This window comes from Lycium ferocissimum, chromosome 7 (assembly GCF_029784015.1).
Source record: "Lycium ferocissimum isolate CSIRO_LF1 chromosome 7, AGI_CSIRO_Lferr_CH_V1, whole genome shotgun sequence".
Taxonomy (NCBI): domain Eukaryota; kingdom Viridiplantae; phylum Streptophyta; class Magnoliopsida; order Solanales; family Solanaceae; genus Lycium; species Lycium ferocissimum.
The window spans coordinates 13,807,742-13,834,036 of record NC_081348.1 but is presented as its reverse complement, the minus strand read 5'-3'; the positions used below and the strand labels follow the sequence as shown (position 1 = coordinate 13,834,036).

Below are 26,295 nucleotides of genomic sequence, written 5' to 3'. Positions count from 1 at the left end.
TTTGTTATTGTTTTTTCCTCCTCCCCATATTCCTTTCCTGTATCCTTCAAATCATAGAGTATAAGAAGGGATTTAAATGTTCAATTTTTCTCGCATTTTTTGTAATTTGTTAGAAGAAAATTGTGAAAAAAGTAGCAAAAACAGCTAAAAACATATCTTCGAAGGACTTGCCAACAAAATAGTTCCCACATATAACTCACAAAGAATTTTGATAATGGTTGTACCTGTGAAATTTTTTCTTCTTGTCGTCTATGTTGTTGTTTTCCGGCAGTTTTTTCTTCTCGAGAAAATGATTTTCAACATATATTCTTGAAAATAAAATATTGTTGTTTAATAATAAACGATAAGAATCTTTTAAATATTAGAATGAATAATCTAAAATTTAGAGTAATTTTTTTATTATTTACTTGACTCTAGAGTAAGCTTAACAAAAACTTGCTTTGAAGTGCTACCCATTTATCAATTCAGTTGCTGCTTTCTAAAAAGGACGATTCTACAAATAGTTTTAATGATTTTTCTAAACTAAGAAGAAAAATAAATGAAAAAAATGATTGAATGACGAGGGGAAAAGGAAAAGAAGAATCACGTGGGAATAATAAATAAATAAGAAAAAAAGGCAAAAGAAAACATTTAAACAGATTAATTTTAAGTTGTTCATTTAACATCAATTGACCAAGGTCAAAATACCTACTGTATTTCTTATCTCCCGCTCCCTCCCAAGGAACAATCAAGAAACGCAAAATATAAACTCTCTTCTCCCTCCCAACGACAATCAAGAAACACAAAATATCAACTCTCTTCTTTACCATATAATCAAGAAAGAACAAAGAAATATTTTGCTTCCAATGGAGATTGACAGACTGAGCGATTTACCCATTGATATTACGTATCATATTCTTTCTTTGCTTCCTAAGAAGGAGATGGTTGGAAAAAGGACCAGTTCCCTATCTCACTTCTTTTTAACTCACCCTTTCAGAAAAATTGGAATGGAAAAATGTTTGGAAATCAAGACTTTGGGTATCATTTTCAGTTCCCAATTTTTGGAATCTCACTTCTTTTTAACTCACCCCACATTCCATTCTGAAAAATTGAAATGAGAGATTCCTTGGACTAATTTTGTATTTCTATCAATGGAGAACTCCCTTTTTTAGTTATGTTTTATGGAGAAAATGTGAGAAGATCAAGTTAAAAAAAATATATATATATGGGTATCATTTTCGTGGAGACTTTTAGTTATTGGACCAAAAGTACGTACTTTTGTTGTGTTTACCCTAGGGCAATTTTTTGGAATGACTTTTTTAGTTGTGACTGCAAAAAAATGAATCCAAAATGGTCCGATTTGCTACTCAATATGCTAAGGTCGAATCATTTAAACTAGTCTTATGCCATCACTCAAGAAGATGGTCTTATCAATAGGTAAATAACTAAAAGAAACAAAGAAAGAGAGACAAAGTAAACCAATGGAATTTTCTGCCAGGGTTAATTGGCAAAATATGATATCCGTTTCCATGGAAAAAGTATTTTTAAATGACAATGTGATGGAAAACATTTTAAGTGGATGTCCCAATTTGAAATTCTTGGGACTAAAAGATTTTTGGGGCGTCCAAAATCTCCATATTATAACTACAAGTTTGAAAAGACTAGTGCTATGCAGTGGCCTACGCAGATTTTTTTGCAAGCAATGTCGATATTTAAAGAATTTTAATTATATAAAAAAAGTACTTTTAATAATAGGCCTATACGTTTTTTCATACTTTTGTTTATAGTATATATCCTTAACAACATAAAGTATTTAATTTCACTTAATAATATTATTGCTATACTTTTGTTTATAGTATATATCCTTAACAACATAAAGTATTTAATTTCACTTAATAATATTATTGCTATCATTAATATTAGTAAGTATTAATTAAAGTTAATAAGATTTTAACCATGCGTTAGCAATACAATTTGTAGGATATTGTTGTATAGAATTTATTTACTAATATGAAGATATGAGTAGTCTAATGCAAAATTCTAAAATATTTTTACAATAAAAGTAGACAGTTTTTCTTTTTATTATTTACTTTTTTATATTTCTATAAACTACAATATTATTTAAGCGAAGCCCAAATCATGAAATTGACACTTAATTAAAAAAATTGGAGCCTCAAATTTTTAGGTGTGTAAAGCGAAGGCTTCACTAGTTCCCCCTTGAGCTACTTCTGAAATGAAAAAATGAATAATTCACTATAGCGACAATGTAATTTAGAAAAATACAATTAAGGTGTTAACCTACAACTCTCCTCGATGAGCTTCTATTTTTTGAAACGTATCCGTAATAAACTCATTACAAAATATTTTTTTTACAAGTCACAAAATAACTACTCAGAAGCTCAGCAAAGACAATAACTTATAAATCACTATAATGACATCATAGTTTAGAAAAACACAATTCAAGTATAAAATTACAACTCTCCTCGATGAACTTCTATTTTTGAAACGTATCTATAATATACTCATTGAAAATATTACTAAATAATTTTTTTTATACAAGTCTTAAAACAACCACTCATAAGCTCATCAAGGCAATAACTTATTTTTGGCAGCAATATGAATTTGACCGATGTTGATTTACTTGGTTTAGAAACTTTATTTTTGGGTAGGCGTCAAATGATCAAGACCTGACTTCAGTAAATTTTCTAAACAATGCTAATTTTTTTTTTTAAAAGTCATTAGTGCTGACCAGATTTGAACACTCGACCTCGATATTAAAACTAAAGGCCTAAACCAGCGCGCGGACAGAAGCACTTTTATCAAGCAGTGTCATTTTATTTATACATAACCAGTATATGTTTTGGTTGTTATACCTTGGATTTTTGCACGTTAAAGTCGCATCACGAGTTAGTCGACGTAAGTTCAAAAAGAAATTATGTTGAGGATAAAAGGGATTGAACTTATTAATATAAATGGTTACAAGAGTATATAAATAATATTAGTAAGTGGCGGAAGATTTGGAGGGTGAACGAATCAAAGAAGCATGAGTTTCGTCAAAAGTCGGCAAGTTGGGAATATGATAACTTGTACTTTTGGGTGAGATTAGGAGCTCTTCACATGCTAAGAAAATAATAATATGAAGTATTTGAATTTTATAATGGTCTTTTATTAAGTTTGGAAGTCAAACGAGTTGTAATACGAAAGTCGACAAAGGGCGTCGCAAGTTAAGTTTGTAAATTTCAGTGAAATTTGGGTCAGATATCTCGGAGCTTTTCTCTCAATCTACTTGGAGTTACGGGGTGATCCACCTACCAAATCAAAGGTCTACGAGTCTAGTTTCCAGCGCATTTTACCGTTCGTCAATACGACATCGGAATAGAGAGATATTCGCGTTTTCGTCCAAGGACGCAAACTGCTGCGTGAACAGTGAACATAGTCGGTGCATTTATCTTGCCCCTATATATATATATACATACCTTGGACGAAATTTCCTTCATTTTCTTCACCATAAAAGGACCAGCAAACCCTAAGCAATATTCTCAAACTTCTCCCATCAATCACAAACACTCCTTAAAGCAAATCAAACAACTTCAACATGGAGAAAACCATGGCAATTACGGAATTGTGATTTCTTCGCTAATTTGCTTCTCGGATAAGAACTTCACCTTGAAGTAACTTGGAGTTTGGAGTGATTTTGATCATCTAAGGTATATTTTAACTTCCTTTTGATCTCTTTGAACTTCTACAAGTAATTAAACCTAGAAATTTGGTGAAAACCCCATAGAATAAGCTTTGACAATTCTTGTGAACTCTTATGGACTTGGCTTGATAGTTGGGCTGTTTTATGTGGTTTTAACGTGTTGTTTGGAGCTGTGTTGATATGGATATTGACGAGGAGGAGTAGAAAAGTAGAATTTGGTAGCGTTTTACGAGGAAATTACGCTACAAAAAGGCCTATAAATTCACGCCCATGAGTTGCTCGATTTAATGTCTAAATGAAGATTTCTATAAGCTATGACCTTGGTTTTGATCTTGAATAGTCCGTATTATGTAGGAAATCCTTCATAAGGCACTCGAGGACTCGGGAAACATATATAACTCCATCGACGAGGTATGTAGGGCTTTCTATTCTCTTTGTGGCATGACTAGATTTCAAATGACTTTCATTGAAAAATTTGTTCCGTTAACTTGGATCGATCGCGTTCTATGATAATTGAGTCGACACATACTTCATCTATGACTTGTACCAAATTATGGTCCACATCTCCTTTTAGCCATCGATTAAAAGACTTTTCGTTCAACTTGTGTTGATTATGTCCCCAAATGGTTAAGCTTACCCTTTTCTCATGAATAGCTTGTATTGAAGTACCTTTCACATTTCGTATCCCTCTTGTTTATCGAATAAAGAATGATATTAGTTATGGTACTCTTCACATCAAAGTTGAGTTGATTGTATTTCCTTTAATTGAGTTAATCCTTATCTTCTTTTCTATTGCTCCAAGGTGACAAACCTCTCGTTGGCACACTCTTTCCGATAAAAGTTGTGTCGATCATATTTCATAAAAGTTTGGCTAACTTTGGCTTCGTGAACAATTCATAACAAGATGTTTTACTTCTTAGGCCTAATGATCAAATAATGATAAACGTAGCGACAATAATGATAGTCGGAGGATAACGACGATAGGTCACTCCGACTCTTTCCATGATATTTCTTCTGAGGTCAGTCTTTCATTGTACATATATATATGTATTTATTTTCATTACCGAGCCGCGCTATAGTCCGGGTAGGCACTTATATGTGCACCTAGATGTATTTCTTTCTTTACCGAGCCGTGTTGTAGGCGGCCGGGTAGGCACGTAGCTGTGCATTGTCACCGATCGATTGGGATGAGAGATGATGTTATGATGATGAGCTCACCCTACGTAAGGATTTATTATTGTTTATATGATATGATATATGCCTCCACAGTGAGGAATGATTTTACGGGTATGCATTTACATTTATGTCATGATTATGGTCGCCCTCAGTGGCCTCGTTCAGAGTTTCAGGTTGTCTCTACATCTTTTCCCAAGTTATTTGTATCTGTTATGCTTATGTTATGTTTATGCTTACTGCCTCACATATTCGGTAAATCTTTCGTACTGACGCATTTTGCGCTCGTGATCATGCCCACAGTACGGTAGACGGATTGTTGTACATTTCTCAATAGGATACCAAAGTTCAAATAGGATGTTCGCACTCGATTTCTCCGAGTTGTTGGTCAAAGTCATTAAATAGGATGCGTACGCATATATATAGAGAGAGTATGGCTATGGGTACGTCGGGGCCACTGTCCCGATCGGTTGATGCATATTAGTGCTCTTGGAGGTTTACGGACTATCAGTCAGTGTACAGGTATTGTGTTTGGCCTTGTCGGCCTTCTGACTAGTTGTCTTTCTTGGTTGTGGCCTTGTCGGCCCTAATTATGCATATATGTGTTGCTGGGCCTTTTCTGCTTGCAGGTTGTTATGATATACTTCTTACTATTGTTATTCAGTGGCCTCGTCGGCCTATGATTCACGTTACAGAGTTTAGATATCACAGTTGGTTCGCTCGGCCCTTCGGGTGCCGAGTGCCGGCCACACCCCCAAGGTTGGGGTGTGACATTGGTTTGCGTATTATTTATGTATATATAAATAAAAATATTTCCGGCCAAGTTGTGTCGGGTGACACCGCTTGGCGTCATGTAGTGGTCTTTGGAGTATTGTACTCGGGATCACCGGTGTAAAATTCCTCATTATAGTGATATCAGGTGCTCCTCTCAGCCCGTGGTTTTTTTCCTTTTGGGTTTACACGTAAAAATCTTGGTGTTATTATCGCTCATTTTATTCTTGTTGATTAACCGTATCTCGGTGCTACGTTATTATTTCGCATTTATTACCCTGAATATTATTTCTGTGGCAGGTTTATTTCCAACACATGTGCCTCCGCCCCTGGTGCTATGTGACTTTTGGAGACCATTGATGCCAATTCCCTGAAATCAGTCGCCCCGCACATGCCACATGGCATCCACATCATCAAATGTTAGTGACACGTAGGATTAGAAGTCCACATTGGACAACTTTAACGGTGGAGGGGTCTATTTGAACCAATAGTTTAACAACAGGGGTATATTTGGACCCAAAGTATAACGAAGGGTATATTTGGCCATTTTCCAATAGTACAGGGGTATATTTGGCCCTTTTCCGTTACTAAAAACACCTCAGGTCCTAAGTCATGGGGGAATACCTTCCATGATTAATTTGCTTTCCCCTTCATCACATAGAAATATTTGAGAGTGTTGTGCAGAGCGTGGGTTTATTGGTTTAACTTATTTGGAATTGTTCTATAATGATTGTCACTGGAATTGTTCTATAAGATCTCATTGGCACTGCTAATAATGCTACTTTCTTTTATGTAGCTCCCCAAGGCCTAGAAGTTATGACTGGGACTACAGATGGATGGACTACCCGGAGCATGTTAGAAACAAGAGACACCCACATGACCTGTCATTGTCTACTTATAAAGGCCACTCAGTCTTGCGCACTCTTATACGCTGTTATTTCTCTCCTGCACATAGGTTGGTGGTTCATGGTGTTCTTAACACCTGTCAAGTTTTTCTTTGCTAAAACATGTTCCCGATAAGAATTGTAGCCAACTTTCTTGCCGCTATAAGTATACTTTGTCAGCTTTGGAATTTTAAGTGCCTCTGCATTTCATAATTGTTTCTCTGCAGCGGCTCAAGATTTTCCAGATTTTGAATGCTTAAGTTTTTGAGGTGTTCAATTGATGTCTAGTAGTCATGTAATTGGAATCACTTTTGTTGCTTGTGTTGATTTTCTCAACTTCATGGTTTTCGTGAGACATATTGACCTAAGACAAATAGCTAATATTTTCTTGGTATAATCAACAGTTAATATGAGGAACTACTTCAGTTTTAAGTATGACTAGCTTTATCATGATTCATGAATTATTAAACCTGCGAGTCGTGTTGTAATAGTGTTTCTTTTTTATGTTTGATTCTGCTATTTGATGCTATCTGTAGGACAGTCGTCTAATCTGCGACAGTTTTAATTTGCAGCACAGGGCAAAAGTTCATCTACACTGGATCAAGCGATTCTTCTGTTTATATCTATGATGTGGTATGCTTGGAGTTTTATCCCCTTATTTGATTTTGCTCATTTTCTTTTCAACATCCTACTTTGTTGCTTCATAGATTATAAGCTGATATATTAGGGTCATTAGCTAGTGAATCTTTTGTCTCAATCTGCTAAGTGCTTTGAGGACTTGGATAATACATTCTCCTAGTAGCTTGGGGTTTCTGCAGCTTTGAGTGATTGGATCTCTTAGGCCAATTTCTGATGGCTTGATAATCTGATAGAATGGTGGAACTACGGTCTTGAACTCCCTTTTCTCTAACTTGATGACCAATGATAGGAAAAATGTTTGCTAGTCAGGGTTCAGGAAATTTCCCATTTGATTAGGTAGTTTTGAGCATGAAGAAAATATCAGTCTTTCCACGAATTGCATGTCTACTATGCCGTATATCTAGTCACTTCCAGTGATAGATCTACTTTCTTTTTTCTTTTTTTGGATAATGTGTGGTGGCTGGGCCAGCTTGTGCATATATTTTGGGAGCATTAAATTTTGTTTTGGAAGCAAGGGACTTAATAAAATCTTGGATACCATCATTCATTCCATGTGTAGGTGAGTGAAGCTCAGGTTGCAAAACTTGATTACCATCAGGAACCGGTGAGAGATTGCAACTGGCATCCTTACCACCCTATGCTCGTTAGCTCTACATGGGACGGTATCAGTGCTAACTGGGAGTTTCCTGGTACTGGTACAAGCCCATTGCCAGTGAAGCCGCGGGCCAGACGATGGAGGCGATCTTAAATTGCATGCAGAAAGATGTTTTTGGAGTACACTGATTGAAATTTGCAAAGCTCAAATATGTCCATGTCCTTTCTGCATTGGCAGATGTTCTGCTATAGATATGTTACGCACATGTACATGTGTAAATTTGCATCACTATACTTCCGTTGTCCCTAACGGGATAGTCCAATGGCCAATAGGTCAGAACTGTAATTTCACGAGTTCAAATCCTAATGGTTGCCTAGTTGGGCATACTCAACAGAGACTGTTAGTACTATTATGTGAAAAGGGTGTATTGTACTGTGATTCTTATGAGTTAATATTACAAAGAGTTGTTAAAGATTTTGTGAGAGACTCCTGTAAAAAATTACATTTACATTCACCTAATAATCAAATGTATGTCATGTAGTACTTTTTGTGCATGAACTTTTATTATTCACCATAATTAGTCGCAAACTCGCAATATATTCCTGCGCACGAGGTTAAATCATTCAATCAATCTATATTTCCTTCTCAAAACTAGTTCTGATTTTGACAATTTGACATATGAATCTTTCATTAGATCATAAAAGTGAGTTCATACATGAATCATGGCTTTGATAATGTGCAAATTGAGCTAGACTCCCAACTTAGTCAAGATGACTCAAAAAGAAGCTCTAACAAATTTTTAGATCTTGTTCATATTGTTTTTTGCTCATCCCCATATTCCTTTCCTGTGTAACTTCAGATCATAGAGTACAATGTTCAATTTTGTCGATTCTGTTTTTTTTTTTTTTTTTTTTTTTTTTAGAAGAAAGTTGTGGAAAAGTGGCTAATGATTTTCAGTGATTATGAAAAACAGCTAAAAAGTTATCTTCAAAGGGCTTCCGAACAAATTAGTTTGACAAGAGGGGTTACTTAGATAGTAAACGTTATCTACCTCCAACCTAAATTATGGGTTTGAGCCACCAAGGCAGCAAAAAGGGAAGCTCTTGAGGAGGGGTTAAATAAATAAAAAAATATTAAGAAAAAAACGAATTAGTTTCCACATAGAACTCCCAAAGAATTTTTGATAAGGGTTGTAAATCTGAGAAATTTTCTTCTTGTCGTTTATGTTGATGTTTTATTGCAGTTTTTCTTTTACTCGAGAAGATGATTTTCAACAGATACTCTTGAAAATAAAATATTGTTACAATGTAAGAAGAATCTTTTAGATATTAAAATACATAATATAAAATTTAGAGTAATTTTTTATTATTAATCTTGACTCTAGAGTCAGCTTAACAAACACTTGTTTTGAAAGTGGAGAAGTGCTACCCATTTATCAATTTAGTTTTCTGCATCAAACCCACAAAAAGATTTAATCTTTTGTAGTTATGAAAGAGAAAGAAGCAATGCTGTTTCTTGGATTGTTACGTAGAGTTGCTTTGATGATGATTATAATTTCAATATTTGGGTCCAATATGTGGAATGGGGTGAAGGGTCATGGCCCAAGTAGGATTCTTTTGGATACAGACATGGCCACTGATGATATCTTTGCTTTGTTGTACCTTTTGAAGCTTAACAGATCCCAAATCAACTTGCAGGTTTGCTTTCTCATTCTCACTTCACTCTATATTCCACAATGTATGTCACTCCCCACGCCTCCCCCCCACACACACACACACACACAAAAAAAAAAAAAAAAAAAAAAAGGAAGAAGATTTGTAGTCTGTTTATTGGAGTTATTTCTCAAAAGGTCAATTCAACTTAGTGAATTTATCTAACAAAGTCACTTGTATTTGTTTTGTGTTAAAATAGTCATTCAACTATTCATTTCTTTCTCCAAAAGTCATGCATCACTGAAAAGTCACTTTTTATACAAGAAGACGGTTTTACCATCCCTCAAATTGTATTTAATATCTAGCACTAGGTATTTAATTATGCCTCAAATGCCATTACTTGAGAATTATTTCGTTCTTTCAGATTGATTATTTATATTCCAAAAGAAAATTTCTTTTCTTAGAAAAGAAATAGATTACAACATATATATTAAGCGAACAAAATTAAGATGTATACTCTTATGTCAATTTTTTGTTCTTATTATTCTGAAGTAATTTAAGTGATACTGTGTTTCCGTAATTATTAGCAAGTATACTAGTATAGAGTTTTGAACATTTTTAAAAATACAATGATAAAGTACTAATAACTTCTATAATCTATATTGTTTTTAAATTCAATAATAACGAAAACTCAAATATTTGGGACAAATGTTTAGAGTAATGGGAAGGGACAGTGCTTACAGTTTTGATATTAATTTAAATCCCAAAGAGGTTTTTTTGGCTACCAAAATTAGATTGAATGAGTTAAAAACTTATTGCACTGTAAATAGTATATCTTAAAATATGACTCTTTTTTAATGGTAAGGTTTTACTTTGAACCTGGAAGGGGTGCAGGGGGGTGGTTGAGCCTGAAGTCTTTACGTACAACCTATGAACAATATATTTGACGGATGTATAAAATGGATAATATTGTCTTTTTATATAACAAGAGGGGTTTTTTGGTGGTTCTTATACTCCTTATCAACGTGCATGACTTTTGAAGAAACAAGTGAACAGGTAAGTGACTTTTTTTGATACAAAACAAGAAAAGTGACTTTACTAGATAAATTCATTAAGTTGAGAGACCATTTGGGAAATTAATTCATGTTTGCTGATGGTTCTCTTTCTTGTTCCTTTGTCTTGAGATTGAGATAGAGATATCAGCTATGCTGATCCCTCTGACTTTACATAACCTGTATGTGTAAAATGTGTTTGTTGTACGATACCTCATGTTAAAGGTTGTGTACGTATCAAGAGCTCCTTCTAGTTGAGACTGAAGTAAATTGTTCGCATTCTCTAAGTAGAATTGTTCTTTGAACAATAGTCATTTTTTAAGAAGTTAAGTAATCATTTTATTGGACCACAGCAACAGTAAGTTTGTGATGAGAGTAACTTATCTTGGCTTTCATGACGGATCATTTACTCTGCTAAGGTTGTAATCCTATTCGTTTTGAAGATATTTATCATTGTCTTTCTGTTACTCATAAAACACATGTAAAGATTGTTCGAAGATTCTGTATTTGTATCTTTACTTATTTTGTTGAAAGTATGTTAAGGGCCATAACGGCACTCGGAGTAGTCTTCGTGGGTAGTAGTCCTCTGTGACTGCTTGAGCTAAATGTATCACTATTTTGTAAGATAAGGTCTCATAGAGAAAATAAGTTGAGAATTTTTTTTTCCTGCAGGCAGTAACTATTAGCACAAATGCATGGAGTGATGCAGGGCATGCTATTAATCAAGCGTATGACATTCTTTACATGATGGGGCGCGATGATATTGCTGTTGGTATGGGAGGTGAAGGTGGAATACTTCCTGATAGCACCATTCTGCCAAATGTTGGTGGATATCTGCCAATGATAGATCAGGTGAAGATCGTTTTTTTTTTGTTCTCGACTTCTCAATCAATTCTGCGAGTTAAAAACAATTTATAGTGATGTAGAACAAACTTATTAATTATGCATCTCCAATTTCTTTTTTCTTTTTCTAATTATTAATGTGCTTCTGAGTTTTAACGTCTCACTGTTTCCTCAGGGAAATGGTACAGCTGGATATTGTAGATATAGACAAGCTATTCCAGTGGGTCGTGGAGGACGTCTGGACATTGACTCAAATTATGGGTTTCGGAAAAGCTTCCTTCCACAGGTATTTTTTTGCATTGTAGATATAGACAAGCTATTCGTGCTGGAACGCAAATAAAATCCTTTTTGTAGAGGATAACTTATAATTCTGTCTTTATTACATCCATCAAAGTGCGGACCTAGGATATAGTAAAACAATCAGTTTCCTTCCTCCCACCTATTAGTTCATGCGATACTGATGTTCAATTCACTTATGCATGTGTCTTCACTACCATTAGGACGCTGGCAACATTTTAGACCTACCAATATGCAATTCGATTCCAACTATTCGTGGTTAGAGTTTCCATTCTCTTCCTGTCTGACTATTCAAGAAATGATGCATCACATATATTCCTGTCTACTTTCCCTTTCCTTTACGTTTCCTATAAAAACAGATCTCTATCATTTCCAGAAGATTTCTTTCTTCAGTTCAGTAAGAACCGCCAAATTAGTCACCTCCATTCCCTCAGTACCCTTGGCCTCTTCTTGCTTTACTCAAACACCAAAGTTGTGCCTGTGACTAGTCTTTCCACAGTACACTTAGCACTTGCTGCCGGTGCATTGGAGATTAGGGGAAGGGCTAGAGAAAGAAACTTTTTGATTGCAAAAGGATCACTTCCCACTCAATATGTGTATGTGTCTGGTGTCGTGATAATTTGGGGTAAGGTAAATTATTAAGGAGTTCTATAGAACTAGTTTACTACTTTTCTTGTTGGTAAAGAAATGCGATCTGATTGATTAGTATTAGAATGAGACGGGTCTAAATGGATATCGAGGATTCTATAGCCGAACACGGCTAGCTTGGATTAACTGTTTGTAAAGAAATGGGATTTAAATGCTTACCAGGAAAGGCAAAAGAAAAGAACGTCAGAGCTATATGATGATTTGATAGAATTATAGTCTTGCTTGTATATTGATAATGGCTGAGCACATGATTAGTTCCGTTCTTCACAAATAAACTTGACTTGATGAAGCATAATCTCATCATTGCTTATTTTCTTTGTACACCTTTTGTCCTTTTTATTAATTTTCTTTCTGGTTAAACAATCTTTTTCCTATGGAACTTGTAAATAGGGCAAGAGAATGTATTCACCTCTTCGACAGCCAACAGCTCAGCAAGTAATGATTGAAACGGTTTCAGCTGGCCCTACAGTAGTTTTTCTTCTCGGATCACATACTAATTTTGCTTCGTTTCTTTTAAGTAATCCACATTTAAAGAAAAATGTTGAGCACATTTACATAATGGGGGGTGGCATAAGGTCAAAGAATCCTAAAGGCTGCTGTCCAGACAATGTCAGTTCCTCTTGCCAACCTCAACAATGTGGTGACCGTGGCAACTTGTTTACAGCTTACACTAGCAATCCTTATGCAGAGTTTAACATATTTATGGATCCTTTTGCTGCATATCAGGTATTACATGTACCCATATGTGTTTAGTTGTGTGCTCCTTTATTTTGATATTTGTAGCCATACTCCTTTCTAATCTTACTGATCGGGAGCTGTCATCATTATATTATCTTGCAGGTTATTCATTCGGGCATTCCAATTACTATTGTCCCATTGGATGCCACAAACACCATTCTTGTTAATAAAAACTTTTTTGAGACCTTTGAGAAGAATCAGCACACCTACGAAGCACAATACTGTTTCAAGTCGATGAAAATGATTCGTGATACGTGGTTCGATGACCAATTCTATAGGGTAATGATCCAGGATTACAGAACTTAAAATTCTTTGTCGTACTTAAAACACGAGTTTGATTACTGAGGACAATGTGCTATGCGCAGACTTATTTTATGTGGGACCCATTTATGTCGGGTATAGCTGCTTCAATCATGCGTAAACTACATAACCACCAAGGAGAAAATGAATTTGCTGAAATGGAGTATATCAATGTTACCGTGGTTACTTCAAATAAGCCATATGGTATATCTGATGGATCAAATCCATTTTTTGATGGTAGTAAAACTCCAAGGTTCAACTTAGAGAGAAATGGAGTTCACAGCGGCCATGTTCAGACTAGACTTCGTGATCCTTTTTGCATAGTCAAGAACGGGAGAGGCAGGTGCCAGGTGATTGATTGTTTCTATCTGAAATATGATTTCCTGTTTTCATCTTAGTAACAGATAATATGCTGTAGCTGCGGGAAAAGGTTGGTCCTTCTTGCCCTTCAGAGATTTGAATATGTCATTGTAAATTATGTGAAATATTTTTCTTCTGTTACCAAAATAAGCATTGATAATTTATGTTTTCTATCAACTAGTATGAGATATGAAATAAGGGTGTTCTTCTTTTTCTATATATTCTTGCATTACTATTCATTTCTTATACCTTTCCGTATTTCATACTTGTTCTAAATCGATGGTAATTATCAGGATGGTTATACAAAAGAAGTTGACAAGCCAAGAGGAGTGCCTGTTCTTGTTGCTGTTAGAGCAAAACCTAATCGAAATGCTAGCAGCTTGTTAGAGTTAGACAGAGAGTTCTTTGTCAGCTTTTTGGATGTAAGTTTAAAACTAGGGTTAATACATAGCCAGCCCCTTAAACTTGTCATGATATTTCATTTAGACACCCAAACTAAATCCTGTTCCAATTGAACACCTCAACTCCTAGTAAAGCGTTCCAATAAGACACTTTCGGTTCAAATTTTGGAATTTTTTTTGCATATGTTTTCATTCGTCTATTAGGTTGTTAAGTTAACCACATAAAACATGTTATCTCCTTTAATTATACGCATCAACCTCAAGGAAAATGCCTGGGGTTTTATGGCTTATTGAGGCGAAAGTGTATAATTAAAGGAGATAACATATTTTATGTGGTTAACTTAACTACCTAGTAGATGAATGAAAACACATGCAATTTTTTTTTTTCGAAATTTGAACCGAAAGTGTCTAATTCGAACACTTTATTAGGAGTTGAGGTGTTCAATTGGAACAGGGGTTAGTTTGAGTGTCTAATGAAGTATCCTGACAAATTTACGGGGCTACCTATGTATTAACCCTTTAAACTAATTTCTCTGTCTGAATTGGTTGTACATGCCTCTTGCTGAATCAGACCGATTTGAAGTTTGCTTGTGACATTTTGCATTACAGTTTTAACATAGTCAGCAGACCACAGAAATCGATGCTATATTGCTCCTGGTTGCAGGTCTTAAACCAAGCAGAACAGTCTGGAAGATTCAATTTCACAACACAATTTCCTTATTACAGAGAAGTATTTTACAAACCGGATCTTAGGGGAAAGCATTTTGGGAAGAATCTTGTGTTTGATATGGATATGAGTGCTGGAGATTTTCTAGCTCTCTTTTATCTCCTCAAATTACCTGTAGAAGATATCAATCTCAAGGTAAATTGGCCTTCCATAAGTTCTGTTCTATCTGTTTATGCATAGTCCTCTATTGCCAATGAGATAATTTATCTTGATCAGACATCAGTTGCAGTAAATTTCTTCAATCAGAAAATATCATTTTGTGTGTAACTTTTATCCAAAACTACATGCCATTTTGTTCAGTTTTGGGATAAAACTGATGAATTTTTAGCCATTCATAAGAAATGGTTTGTGTTACCTTGTGAGCAACCTATTGCGGAAACACAGTTGAGTCAGGTGTGGTTTAGTTTTGTCATGATTAAGTTAGGAAGTAATGCCTTTCAATGTGAAATAGCTTCTTTCATTCAGGCTATATTAGTGACCCCGACTGGCTGGGCTAATGCTGCAACAATTGATTCTGTGTATGATTTGCTTCATATGATGGGCCGTGATGACATCCCTGTCGGCCTTGGAGATGGATTCGCAATGAACCAGTCTGATACTGCTTTCTCTGGCGTTGGAGACTGCAGCTACAGCAAGGTCATCCCACAAGGTAGCGGTGGATATCTAGACTCGGACACTCTGTATGGTTTAGCTCGTTCTTTACCTCGAAGTCCTAGAAGGTATATTCTCGACCCTGATAGGGGATAGAACAGATTCCTTTGTGCATTCATGATATTTGACAAATATTGGAACTATAGGACCTTTCACATGTTTATCATCCGATATAGCATTGTGTACCATTGAAAATTTCCTGATATAACAGCCATATAATAATACCAGATACACAGGAGAAAATTCTGCAAAATTTGGAGCTCCTCGAGATACTGATCATCCTGAACTCAGACAACCTCTAGCATTGGAAGTATTGGAGTCAGTGGTGAAATCACTCGATCCAGGATCGAAAATTACTGTTTTGACGAATGGCCCATTGACTAATGTAGCAAAGCTCATTCTGGAAGGCAAGGATACAAGCAAGGCTATACAGGCAAGTGGTTCCTCTATTCTTGTGGTCTTTGAGGAAAGAGTCTGGACAATATTCGTCAGTTAAGAACCAATTGTAATATATACATCCTGACCTGATAGTGAGAATTTAGTTGCAGATCCTTCTCCAGGCTTTAGTCTTCTCATAAGTAAACTTCCTTTGTCAGTCATCTCCCTCAAATTTCACAAATAAACATATTAAGTTACCCTTTAGCTTAGGTAGCTGTTTCTTCCGTTGTGGTTGATCTCTAAGTAAATCCTTGTCATATCAATGACTATGTTTTTCTTTATGGTTGAGAACTTGAGATATCCATCATAGACATTTTCATTAATGTGAAAGGTATTATCTTCTGAATTTTGATGCAGGAAATACTAATCGTCGGGGGACATGTCAATCATGATAAGTCAGAGAAGGGAAATGTCATCAATGTTCCTTCTAACAAATTTGCTGAACTGAATATGTTTCTTGACCCTTTGGCTGCAAAAACAGTTCTGAGTTCTGAACATAATATCACTCTCATTCCACTTGGTATACAGCGGAAAGTCAGTGCATTCCCTCAAATTCTAGAAAGACTCTACGGGAAAAAGACACCTGAAGCAGTCTTCACGAGGCGGTTGATGTCAAGGTTATATCGCCTGCAAAAGATGCATCCTGTATACCAGCATGTGGTATAATTCTCATCTCAATTTATCCTCTGCTGTTTTTTATTCATTGTAGTTTCTTCATATCAGAGGTATATCGCTGTAATAATTGTCTGCACTGTGTAGTTTACATATTCAGCTTCTTGATGCTTTGCTACTAATGGCATTCATAATATTCCAGGATGTGTTTATTGGTGAGATCCTTGGAGCAGTAGTAGCTGGAGATCTCTCAGCACTAAAACCTACCTTTAAAGTCAAGAAGTTAAGAGTCAGTGCTACCGGAGTTGAATCTGAAGATGGTGAAATTATTATTGACAAAGAGCAGGGAAAAGGAGTAAAAGTAATGGAGAATCTGGATCCATCAGTTTATTACAATATTTTTACAAAACGACTTGGGAATGAGAAGCAGTCAACTGTAATTAGAAGCTTCAATGAGCAGAGAAGAATTTGGAGCATACCATCTAATTTGTCCAATATTTAGCAGCAAGTGCAATAATTTGAAGCATGCACCCCAACCCCCCCCCCCCCCGGGCCCCCCCACCCCAACCTCAAGCACTTGAAAGATCCAAATATACCCTAAATCATTAAAAAGGTCCAAGACCTTACCTATAAAATTTACCCCTAAAAAAAAATAAGTTGGGGTAGTCTAACTTATTTTTTTTGGCTTATAAAATTTGTTTAAATTTTATATGTTCGCTTTTAGATAAACTAAGTCAAATGGCCTAATTATTTTTTTGAGCTTATTTTAAGACAAAATTTTAAAATATACCAAACACTCAAAAAAATAAAAATAGCTTATAAGCAACTTATAAGCAACTTATAAGCCAATCCAAACGGGCTCCAAATATACTTAAGGGTGGCTTCCATAGTTAGTGTGAGGGGCATATTTGGTCCTTTGTAATTGTTTAGGGGTATTTTTGAGACAAAAGATAACTTTAGGGGCTTTTATGAGCCGATATGTTGACGAAGGGCAATAAGAAAAATCACAAACATAGGGGCATCTTGGCTCCTTTTTCGAGCAGAAAGTCATGAATTGAATTTCTGGGTTCTTGAGACTCTTTATCATTTAACTTCCTTCCGAAGTCTCATGTCAGTGCACTTTGAATTTCTACAAAAGAAGTTGAGAGATTTAACAGTTCTCTGGAACTTCTATTTGAGTGCACATGAGACGATTCCTAAGTGGTCTGTTGTATCTTGAGAGTATGAAGTTATTTTGCTATTTGTACCTGGATCACTACAGAAATTAACTCTAAAAAACAACGCTTTTCATAGCGTGTGTCGAACAAATGGAATTTTTACATCCAGAACTCAATCTCTTTCTTTCATCATTTGTTGTTGCATCTTATTTGTTATTAAGTTTCTTCTTAGTATTAATATCTCTAACATGGCCAATTTGGGTTGGACTCCTCTGCTTGATATAGTTACTACTTCTGAATCAATTAATATTGTTAATCCAATCAGCTTTTAGTGACCTATGTGAAAATAGGTTTTAACTATTGACCACATGGTTCTCAAATGAAAGTGATTACTCTAGATAATGCAGAATCACTAATTTAAATAATTAGAACCAGTTTTATTATCAAAATTCAACCTTTAGTCTCGAGATACTTGGTGCTTTGCAGACTGAACTAGATTTATTTGCAGCATAAAGTTTCTACTCCTTTGTACCAGTACTATTTCACCAGTTGATGTGCTCCTTGACTTACAGGGCAAGACATAAGCATTATATCCATTTGGCTCGGGAAGCAAGCGTTTTGTTCCATGTAGAGTTACTCAATATGTACTTGTGCTTAAGCTGGTTCAGACACCATCTTTAATTAACCTGTTTCATATGGTCAATTGTCGTTCTGATTGAAATTACAAATCTAAAAGTTTTTCCAATGTCTTCTTACACTAGAAATGGATAACAATCAACATAATGCACATCTTTAGATTCATTTTTTTGCGCGGATTGGCCTTCGTTTGGCATGATCTTTAATTTTGCCCTTCAAATTGGTGGTCTTTAAGTCTTTCCCTTCGCCTAATACCCCGAGGTTGTGGGTTTAAACCCCAGCTCAGTAAAAAAAAAAAAAAAAAAAACAGCATGCAAATTCTGTCTTAAGACAGAGTTTTGAAGGCAAAACTCTGTCTCACGAATCCAAACTCTACCTTGCGATTTTTTTTTAAATTTTTGACTGAGCAGGGGTTCGAACCCGAAACCAAGGAATTTTTAGCGAAGGGCAAAAGTTAAAGACCACCGATTTGAGGGGCAAAAACTAAAGACCACCCCTAGCGAAGGGCAATCCTGCAAATTGCCCCTTTAGATTTAGTCACTGTTATCTGGTTCCTTTGCTATTTCCTCGTTCCTGATTTATTAGGGAAAAAAAAATTCTTTCACAAAGTGCTTCATTTGGTTTAGACATGGCTATTAATGGAAGTGGTGAAGTCTGATGATATTAAAATGAACGTGGATAAAAAAAGGGGAAGTTACGTGAATGCTAGCAATTGAGTAAATTATTACACAATCTACAACCAATTTCATTATTACATTTATTACATAATATACTAAAAAGGAACCTATTCTCTCTCCCGAAATCAAGAAGTTCACATTATAAAAAAATCTTTAAATTTTTATGTCTTTATCAGTTATAATAACCATTCCTAAGTTAGAAAAACATTCCACCATGGAAAACGTTGGCATTTGTAAGGTGATTTATGATTGTTTTCATTTATGAATAATGTTTTTCTTGTTTTCATTTATGAATAATGTTTTTCATTAAGAAATTTTTTTGTTTTACTTTTTTTTTTTTTTTTTTTTTTTTGTGTGTGTGTGTGTGTATGTGTAGAAACTAAGTAGATATTATGATGACCACCAATGAAAATCTTTTGCTAAAATCATATTTGATAGTCTTTTTAAAAATGATATATTAGTGGTATATACTTGATATAAATATATAAGATATACAATTAATACATAATTTACACTTTAAAATATATATATATATATATATATATATATAATTAATTAATTTTCCCTTTTACATTTGCACTAATACATTAGACATATTGTTTGTATGTGTATATATTTATATGTATAGTATAGTATACTTAATATACATATATAATTAATTTTCCCTTTTACATTTGCGCTAATACATTAGACATATTGTTTCTATGTGTATATATTTATATGTATTGTATAGTATACTTAATATACATATATAATTAATTTTCCCTTTTACATTTGCACTAATACACTAGACATATTTTTTATATGTGTATATATTTATATGTATAGTATAGTATACTTAATATACATATATAATTAATTTTCCCTTTTACATTTGCACTAATACATTAGACATATTGTTTATATGTGTGTATTATATTATATTATATACATTTTTAGTATGAAGTATATTTATACCTTATATTTGTGATTTTAGTTTCTCATTAGGAAACATTTTTGTTTTACATTTTTTTTTTGTTTTTGTGTGGAAACAAAATAGATATTATAACGACCACCAATAAAAATCTTCTGCTAAAACCATATCTGATAGCCTTTTTAAAAATGATATATTAATGATGTATACTTGATATAAATATAGCATATACAATTAATACATAATTTATACTTAGAATAATATATTGTATATATCTATTGTTTATACATATCGGTATACTTAATATACATATGTAATTAATTTTCACTTTTACATTTGCACTAATATATCAGATATACTGTTTATATGTGTATATTATATTATATGCATTTTTATTATGAAGTACATTTATACCATATACCATCCATGTATGCTCGTATGATACACACACACACACACACACACACACACACACACACACATATATATATATATATATACATATACTCCATCCGTTAAGCAAAAATAATACTACCAATTATATAACACAAGACGAAAAGCACAAATAATACTTTAACATGTTGACAATATTTTGTTATTATCGTTTCAGTTAAATTAACAATTTGAATATACCATATATCTTTTAGATATATTTTCATGTACTTTTCTTATACCATATACCATATCTTTTCATGTATTTTCTTAATATTAATATATTCAAATAATTTCTCTTAGTCACAAAAAAATAATTGCATAAGTCATCAAGTGAAAGTGAAAAAAAAAAAAAAAAAAGGAATAAAGTGGAGGAAACGAAAGGTTTTTTTTTTTTTTTTTAAAAAAAAAGGGCAGATGGAATATGGGTTTTCATTTTTTTGTTTATTTGAAAAATTACATTCGCTCTCATGCCCTTTTTATTGATTTTGGTTTTTTTTTTTTTTTTTTTTTGGGGGGGGGGGGGGGGGGGGGGGTTTGATTTTGAAAGAAAGAGTGGACATGCATTAATGGTAGTAATTCCTAAAATCAAATATTATTGATATTTGAGGAATGTAAAAGTTGTATTTTTGTAATTAAAAAGTTAAAATTTTGAATAAGTTGTATTATTTTATGTAGCAAAAATGAAAATAATCTGAAAAATAAAGCTTTTTTTAGAAAGTAGTTGTAATCTTTTTGTACTTTGTAAAATTGTTGTTATGTTTTATAAATAAGGAAAAGTATCGTTATGTTTGTACTCCCTTTGTTTCAATTTATTTGTCTTACTTTTCTTGTAGTCCATTTAAAAAAGATTGTTAGTTTCCTTTTGTTGACAACTCTTTGATCCCAATTTTTCACATGACATATTTAAGATCACAAGATTAAAGAGCATTTCTATACATTCTACATATCTTTAATTCAAGATCACAAGATTCCAAAGTCTTCTATTTTTTTTTTAAAATTCTTATTAAGTCAAAATCAGACAAATAAATTGAAACGGATAGAGTAATAAAGAGTTTTAGATAGGTAATCTATGTCATTTTTCCTTTTCGTTATTGTTGTATTTTATCGTATTGCCATTATCTAACATTTTATTGCATCGCGTGGTCCGAGGGAGTAACTTATAATTTGATGATTAGTAGGTAACGTAATACCAGTTTTTTATACAAAAAATGGCTATCTTTTACGAACAAAATCGGATTTCATTCAATTGAGCTAACCCTTATCAAGAAGCTTTAGCAAAAAATTATTTCAACCAGCAACCTTGAGCCCAAACTGATTTTCTGGAAGGAAAAGTCACACAAATATAACTTTTTCAAATGGTCATTAAAAAGATTACAACTATTTTAATTTTTTTTATATAAATACAACTTATTCAAAATTTTAACTTCTTAATTACAAAAATACAAACTTTTTACATTCCTAAAATATCAATAATAATTCATTGTAGGAGTTACTACCATTAATGCATATCCACTTTTTACTTTCTCTTTCTTTCAAAATCATTAGAATGTAATTTTCCAAATAAACATAACAAAATCAACTTCAAATATCATATTCTACCCACCGTTTTAAAAAGACTTTTTCTTCTTCTTTTGTTTCCTCCTTTTTATTTTTTTTTTTTTTTTTTTTTTAATTTCACTTGATGATGATTCAATTATTTTTTTGTGACTAAAAGAAATTATTTGAATATATTACTATTAAGAAAAGTACATGAAAAGATATGATATATGGTATAAGCAATGTACATGAAAATATAGCTTAGAAAGTATATGGTATATTCAAATTGGTATATTAAAGCTCGAAAAGATGATACCAAAATGTTTGTGAATATAGTAGTAGAAATTATATATATTTAAGTTTGTATATCATATATAGTACATAATATAATAATATTATTTGTTTATATAGTATATAATATTACGATATACCTAATATATGAATATATTACTCTATGTGCCAACCAATTGTACTCTACAATAACATATAAAGTATACAATATACAATATATAGATAGAATAATATAATTACATATGGATTACCACTAAAATAGGATCTTAATTAATAATTGACACCCCATCATATTAAACTTGGCTTCCTTTCTGCCATCACATATTTACTATTCAATTTTTTTCTCTCTCTTCCATGAAGTAGGAAAATTAACTCAATTAAATTTATATTTTTATATATTTAATATAATAAACAATATATGCCTAATATATACAATAATGTATGTGGTCAAAGATATATATTTAATATAATAAACAATATATGCCTAGAAGGGCATAAGTTCTTTAAGGGTGCGGTACATAAGAAATTATTTTATATATAGTATATACTAGTTAATATACATAAAAATTAATATTATATATAGTATACAATAGTGAAAGATACGTATATATAAGTACAAGAATATATATACTTGTTCAAGGAATTGTATAATATATCATATAAATAGTAGTATACTATTTTACGGATTAATGCTAGATGAGTATATTGGGATGTTTAGAAAAGTAGTTAATGTTTTTTTATATGTATTTAATTTGGTTATCACTAATAGAAGAAACTCCTCATTATTAGCCTTTTATTCATAGCAACATTTTTTTATTTATGGTATAAAATTATACATATACCCTAAATATAGAGTATATATTGTAGATTATGTAATATTATTAATAGTTATAATTATAAAATATAGATTTACTTATTTACTTGCATTTATATAACTTCCTCTTTGTGGAAACCAGAACAGATCCAATGAGCTTCCTAGCCCAAAACGATTTCTGGTAACTCAAATAGGAAACAACTAATTGGGCCTTCGGTCTAAAATGATTTCTTTTGCAAAGAAAGGATAGCCAAGCAGCGGAAACGGGCCTCAGGCCCAACCCACTTTTAGAATGAAAATTAGAAGGGTCATTTGCACTTTGTCCCTATTTGTGCTGGTCTTTAATTTCTGTCCTCATAAAAACTATTTTTTCTCGAGGCGTAAGTTCATATCTTTGCATAATAATATCTCACAAGTTATGCATCACATTCCTTAAAGAACTTTACGCCTTCTAGGCATAAGTTTCTTCACTTTCTTATTTTATCTTTTCATAACTATCTTGAAATGTCGTCTTTGAGCTGAGGGTCTACAAATTAGGGGTAAGGTCTGCATACACTCTGTCCTTCTCAGATCCCACTTGTGGAATTACACTGGATATGTTATTTTAAATAAGGTTTATTTGTTCGATAGGTAGGTCCGTATACGAATTAAAAAAAAAGCTTTTTTTTATTATATTAAAAAATAAAAACACAGATATTTAAAAAGATAATTATAAAAAAAGGGAAGAACGTCTATTAGTTAAAACTGGGAGATGTGTTTGATTTTAAGAGCAAAGTTAAAGAGTAAAAAGGGGAAATTAATTTTCATCAATTTTATTCGTCACTCTTTTCTTCCCTTGGCTGTCCCAAAAAGGTTAGTATATCTCTATATTTGAAAATGTATTTTTCATTTTGTGTATATTTAACTTATGCTTCCTCCGTCTCAATTTAAGTGTCTTAGATTGACTGTGCACAATATTTGAGGAATAAAAGTAGACTTTTAAATTTTGCGGTCCTAAATTAAAGATATATGTAATGTATCAAAATATTCTTTGAATTTTGTAGTTTTGAACTTGACATGTAAGGTATTTGAATTATCAACTTACTAAATAAAAAGAAGTATTCTTTTTTATACAAACAAAAAAAGAAAGTAAGACACTTAAATTGGGACGAAGAGAGTAGGGGTGTTCCTGATCCTATTTGACTCAATTTTTGGTTAAAACCAAATCAATCAAGTCATTTTTTTTTAATATTCAAACCAAATCAAACCATTATAGTATAAATTCTATCGGTTTCGGCTTTGTCGGTTTTATCGGTTTAGTTCGATTTTTGCGGGGGTTTAAGGATGTATTTTATAATGCAAAACAATTGACACAAGTGAGGTGCAAAATTTTCATATTATCATAAATGGATAATGGAGTTTCAACGCTAAAGAAATAATTGACATACACTTGAGACAATATCTAGAACATCTTTGAACTAAGAGACAATGCCCTAAATTTCGAAGAAGATAGATAAAATTTAATTAATGTATATAATATTCATATATGTATATATTGATCGGTTTGATTCTGGTTTTTTTGTGTGTAACACCAAATCAAATCAAATATTATCGATTTTTTAAAATTTAAAATCAAATCAAATCAAATCGAGCCGATTTTTGGCTTATTAAGTCAGTTTATGTATTCGGATCGATTTTTCGGTCTCATTTGAATAAATTTGGGAGGGAGTATGTCAAACTCATGTAGTTTCTAGTCCTTAACATTCCCCGAAACGGAAACGACGACGTTCTACAGGTGGTTCCTCTATCTTGTGTCAACGCTTTTTGTTTCGGAACGACTGGTACAATTTTGATCCCAAAAGTAAGTGGCTGATCATTACGCCATCTCTCTCTCTCTAAACTAAAAATGGCAACGAGCAGAGCAAAGATAACATTTAGAGTAGTGATAGGCATTTTGGTACTATCCCTACTTTACTACGTTGGGCGGCCTCTCTACTGGAAAATCTCCGCCACTGTTCATGATATTCGCCACAACAAACAAACCGTCTCCGGAGGTATTTTCTCTTTCTAACTCTTTTCCATTTTATTCTTCATATGTTGACATTTCTGTCTGTCTTGGATCAAATGAGGATCTGTATTCTTACTGAGATAAAAACAAGTCTCACAATTGTGTGGGGGCACAATATAATTTTATTTTGAATTTCATTGTTTTCGTATTAAATAATAGAATTCTCTGAATTTTGTTCTACTTGTACGACTTTCTGAATGTTCTGCCTATCAAATCAAATGTGTGTCTGTTGATGCATTTCTTTTAATTTTCTATTTGGTCGACTCACAATATTGTGACATTGTTTTGGCGTAGGATTTTCACAAATTGTTCAGGCAGCACAGAATTCAGTGGGCTGGTTCCATGATGAGTCCGATTCAGGAGTGCGTGACGGTGGCGTCGCGGCAGCAAGGAGGATCCTTCTTCGTAAGGTTTCATAAAACTTTGTAATTTTTGAAATTTTATGTTGCAGAGACTGTCTTGAGTGGTTAATGTAGATCTGGTTGAATAAACAGTGTTATAGTTGTGGAGATTTTTCAAACTTTGGAAATGTTGGCAACTGTAGCTACATTTTGTACTTCCATATCGAACAGTCGAATTTTCTCTGTTTATTTTTCTTGATCTGAGTTCACATTTCCTTCTTTATCTGACTTACTTTGATGCCACTTACTAGATCTCTCATTTGTTAATTCCCGTCTTTCGCTTAATTGAACAAGCTTGTACATATTGAATGCAAATCACAAACCATGAATTTTTTAACTCCGACTTATATCTGATGCTAAATTTTCTCTCCCAAGGGTGGTCACGAATGAAAGAAGCTCACCAAAATCTTCACTTACTCTAGGAAAAAAAAGAAAACATATGACTGCTAGGAATGTTACATATAGCGTTTGGTATTGAGTGTCTATTTTGCTCTAAGACTTAAGAAGGGATAGATAAAAGGAATTTTAGTTGCTGATACGAGATAGATATCCAGGCTCAAGTTGCAAACTCTTCCAGAACCACGGCACAATCTTCTTCTTTGAATAACATTCCCATCCCTTCCATCAGACCGTCTTTATTGAGCTTGGGCATTCGGGTCTCTGGTTCTGAACTGGTGCAGAAATATATTGGAGAAGGTTCTCGTATGGTGAGAGAACTCTTTGTCATGGCAAGGTTTGGTAGTTTAAATTCAAGAACATGTCACTTTCTGAGGGTAAATGTTAAATTTAAGTCCAGTAATTTACCTAGCCAAACCGATTTCTTTTAGATGCAATGATTGGATTTTGCTCTTGATGGTATGTTAACTAATTAGAACTTAGAAATTCATTGAAAGAACATGCACCGCTTTGTATTTACATGTTAGATATT

The 26,295-nt window shown here is 33.3% G+C and overlaps 3 protein-coding genes across 6 annotated transcripts; all 3 read left to right on the top strand.

The window, feature by feature from the left end:
* Positions 1-2,822: 2,822 nt before the first annotated feature.
* LOC132063431 (LEC14B homolog) lies at positions 2,823-8,307 on the top strand. 2 transcript variants are annotated; one of them, XM_059455960.1, is made up of 5 exons: positions 2,823-3,686; positions 4,034-4,090; positions 6,420-6,578; positions 7,080-7,140; positions 7,706-8,307. In XM_059455960.1, exons 3-5 carry the CDS (start codon positions 6,460-6,462, stop codon positions 7,892-7,894), a joined length of 369 nt encoding a protein of 122 aa, XP_059311943.1. In that variant the 5' UTR covers positions 2,823-3,686; positions 4,034-4,090; positions 6,420-6,459; the 3' UTR covers positions 7,895-8,307. The 2 variants fall into 2 exon arrangements, with proteins under 2 accessions (XP_059311943.1, XP_059311942.1); XM_059455959.1 differs by lacking the exons at positions 2,823-3,686; positions 4,034-4,090 and adding an exon at positions 5,161-5,374 and having other exon boundaries at positions 7,706-8,305.
* A 662-nt stretch (positions 8,308-8,969) lies between these two features.
* On the top strand, positions 8,970-17,028 carry LOC132063428 (nucleoside hydrolase 3-like). Of its 3 annotated transcripts, XM_059455957.1 has the most exons (12): positions 8,987-9,438; positions 11,118-11,297; positions 11,464-11,574; positions 12,624-12,959; positions 13,074-13,250; positions 13,337-13,621; positions 13,925-14,053; positions 14,697-14,894; positions 15,225-15,478; positions 15,639-15,843; positions 16,206-16,508; positions 16,663-17,028. In XM_059455957.1, exons 1-12 carry the CDS (start codon positions 9,229-9,231, stop codon positions 16,960-16,962), a joined length of 2,688 nt encoding a protein of 895 aa, XP_059311940.1. In that variant the 5' UTR covers positions 8,987-9,228; the 3' UTR covers positions 16,963-17,028. The 3 variants fall into 3 exon arrangements, 2 of the variants coding, with proteins under 2 accessions (XP_059311940.1, XP_059311939.1); XM_059455956.1 differs by lacking the exons at positions 16,206-16,508; positions 16,663-17,028 and having other exon boundaries at positions 8,988-9,438; positions 15,225-15,408; positions 15,639-15,852; XR_009416375.1 differs by lacking the exons at positions 15,639-15,843; positions 16,206-16,508; positions 16,663-17,028 and having other exon boundaries at positions 8,970-9,438; positions 14,759-14,894; positions 15,225-15,359.
* A 7,674-nt stretch (positions 17,029-24,702) lies between these two features.
* On the top strand, positions 24,703-25,556 carry LOC132062533 (uncharacterized). The gene is made up of 2 exons (XM_059455083.1): positions 24,703-24,952; positions 25,261-25,556. The coding sequence occupies exons 1-2, from the start codon at positions 24,805-24,807 to the stop codon at positions 25,383-25,385; spliced, it is 273 nt and encodes a 90-aa protein (XP_059311066.1). The 5' UTR covers positions 24,703-24,804; the 3' UTR covers positions 25,386-25,556.
* The last annotated feature ends 739 nt before the right edge of the window (positions 25,557-26,295 follow it).

Excerpts from the sequence above, each read along its gene's own strand:
- LOC132062533 (XM_059455083.1), top strand. The coding sequence starts at position 24,805 with ATGGCAACGAGCAGAGCAAAGATAACATTTAGAGTAGTGATAGGCATT. Across the intron at positions 24,953-25,260 it reads CAAACAAACCGTCTCCGGAG|GATTTTCACAAATTGTTCAG; the intron begins GTATTTTCTCTT and ends GTTTTGGCGTAG.
- LOC132063428 (XM_059455957.1), top strand. The coding sequence starts at position 9,229 with ATGAAAGAGAAAGAAGCAATGCTGTTTCTTGGATTGTTACGTAGAGTT. Across the intron at positions 13,622-13,924 it reads ACGGGAGAGGCAGGTGCCAG|GATGGTTATACAAAAGAAGT; the intron begins GTGATTGATTGT and ends GGTAATTATCAG. Across the intron at positions 15,479-15,638 it reads TTACCTCGAAGTCCTAGAAG|ATACACAGGAGAAAATTCTG; the intron begins GTATATTCTCGA and ends TAATAATACCAG.
- LOC132063431 (XM_059455960.1), top strand. The coding sequence starts at position 6,460 with ATGGACTACCCGGAGCATGTTAGAAACAAGAGACACCCACATGACCTG. Across the intron at positions 6,579-7,079 it reads TATTTCTCTCCTGCACATAG|CACAGGGCAAAAGTTCATCT; the intron begins GTTGGTGGTTCA and ends TTTAATTTGCAG. Across the intron at positions 7,141-7,705 it reads CTGTTTATATCTATGATGTG|GTGAGTGAAGCTCAGGTTGC; the intron begins GTATGCTTGGAG and ends TTCCATGTGTAG.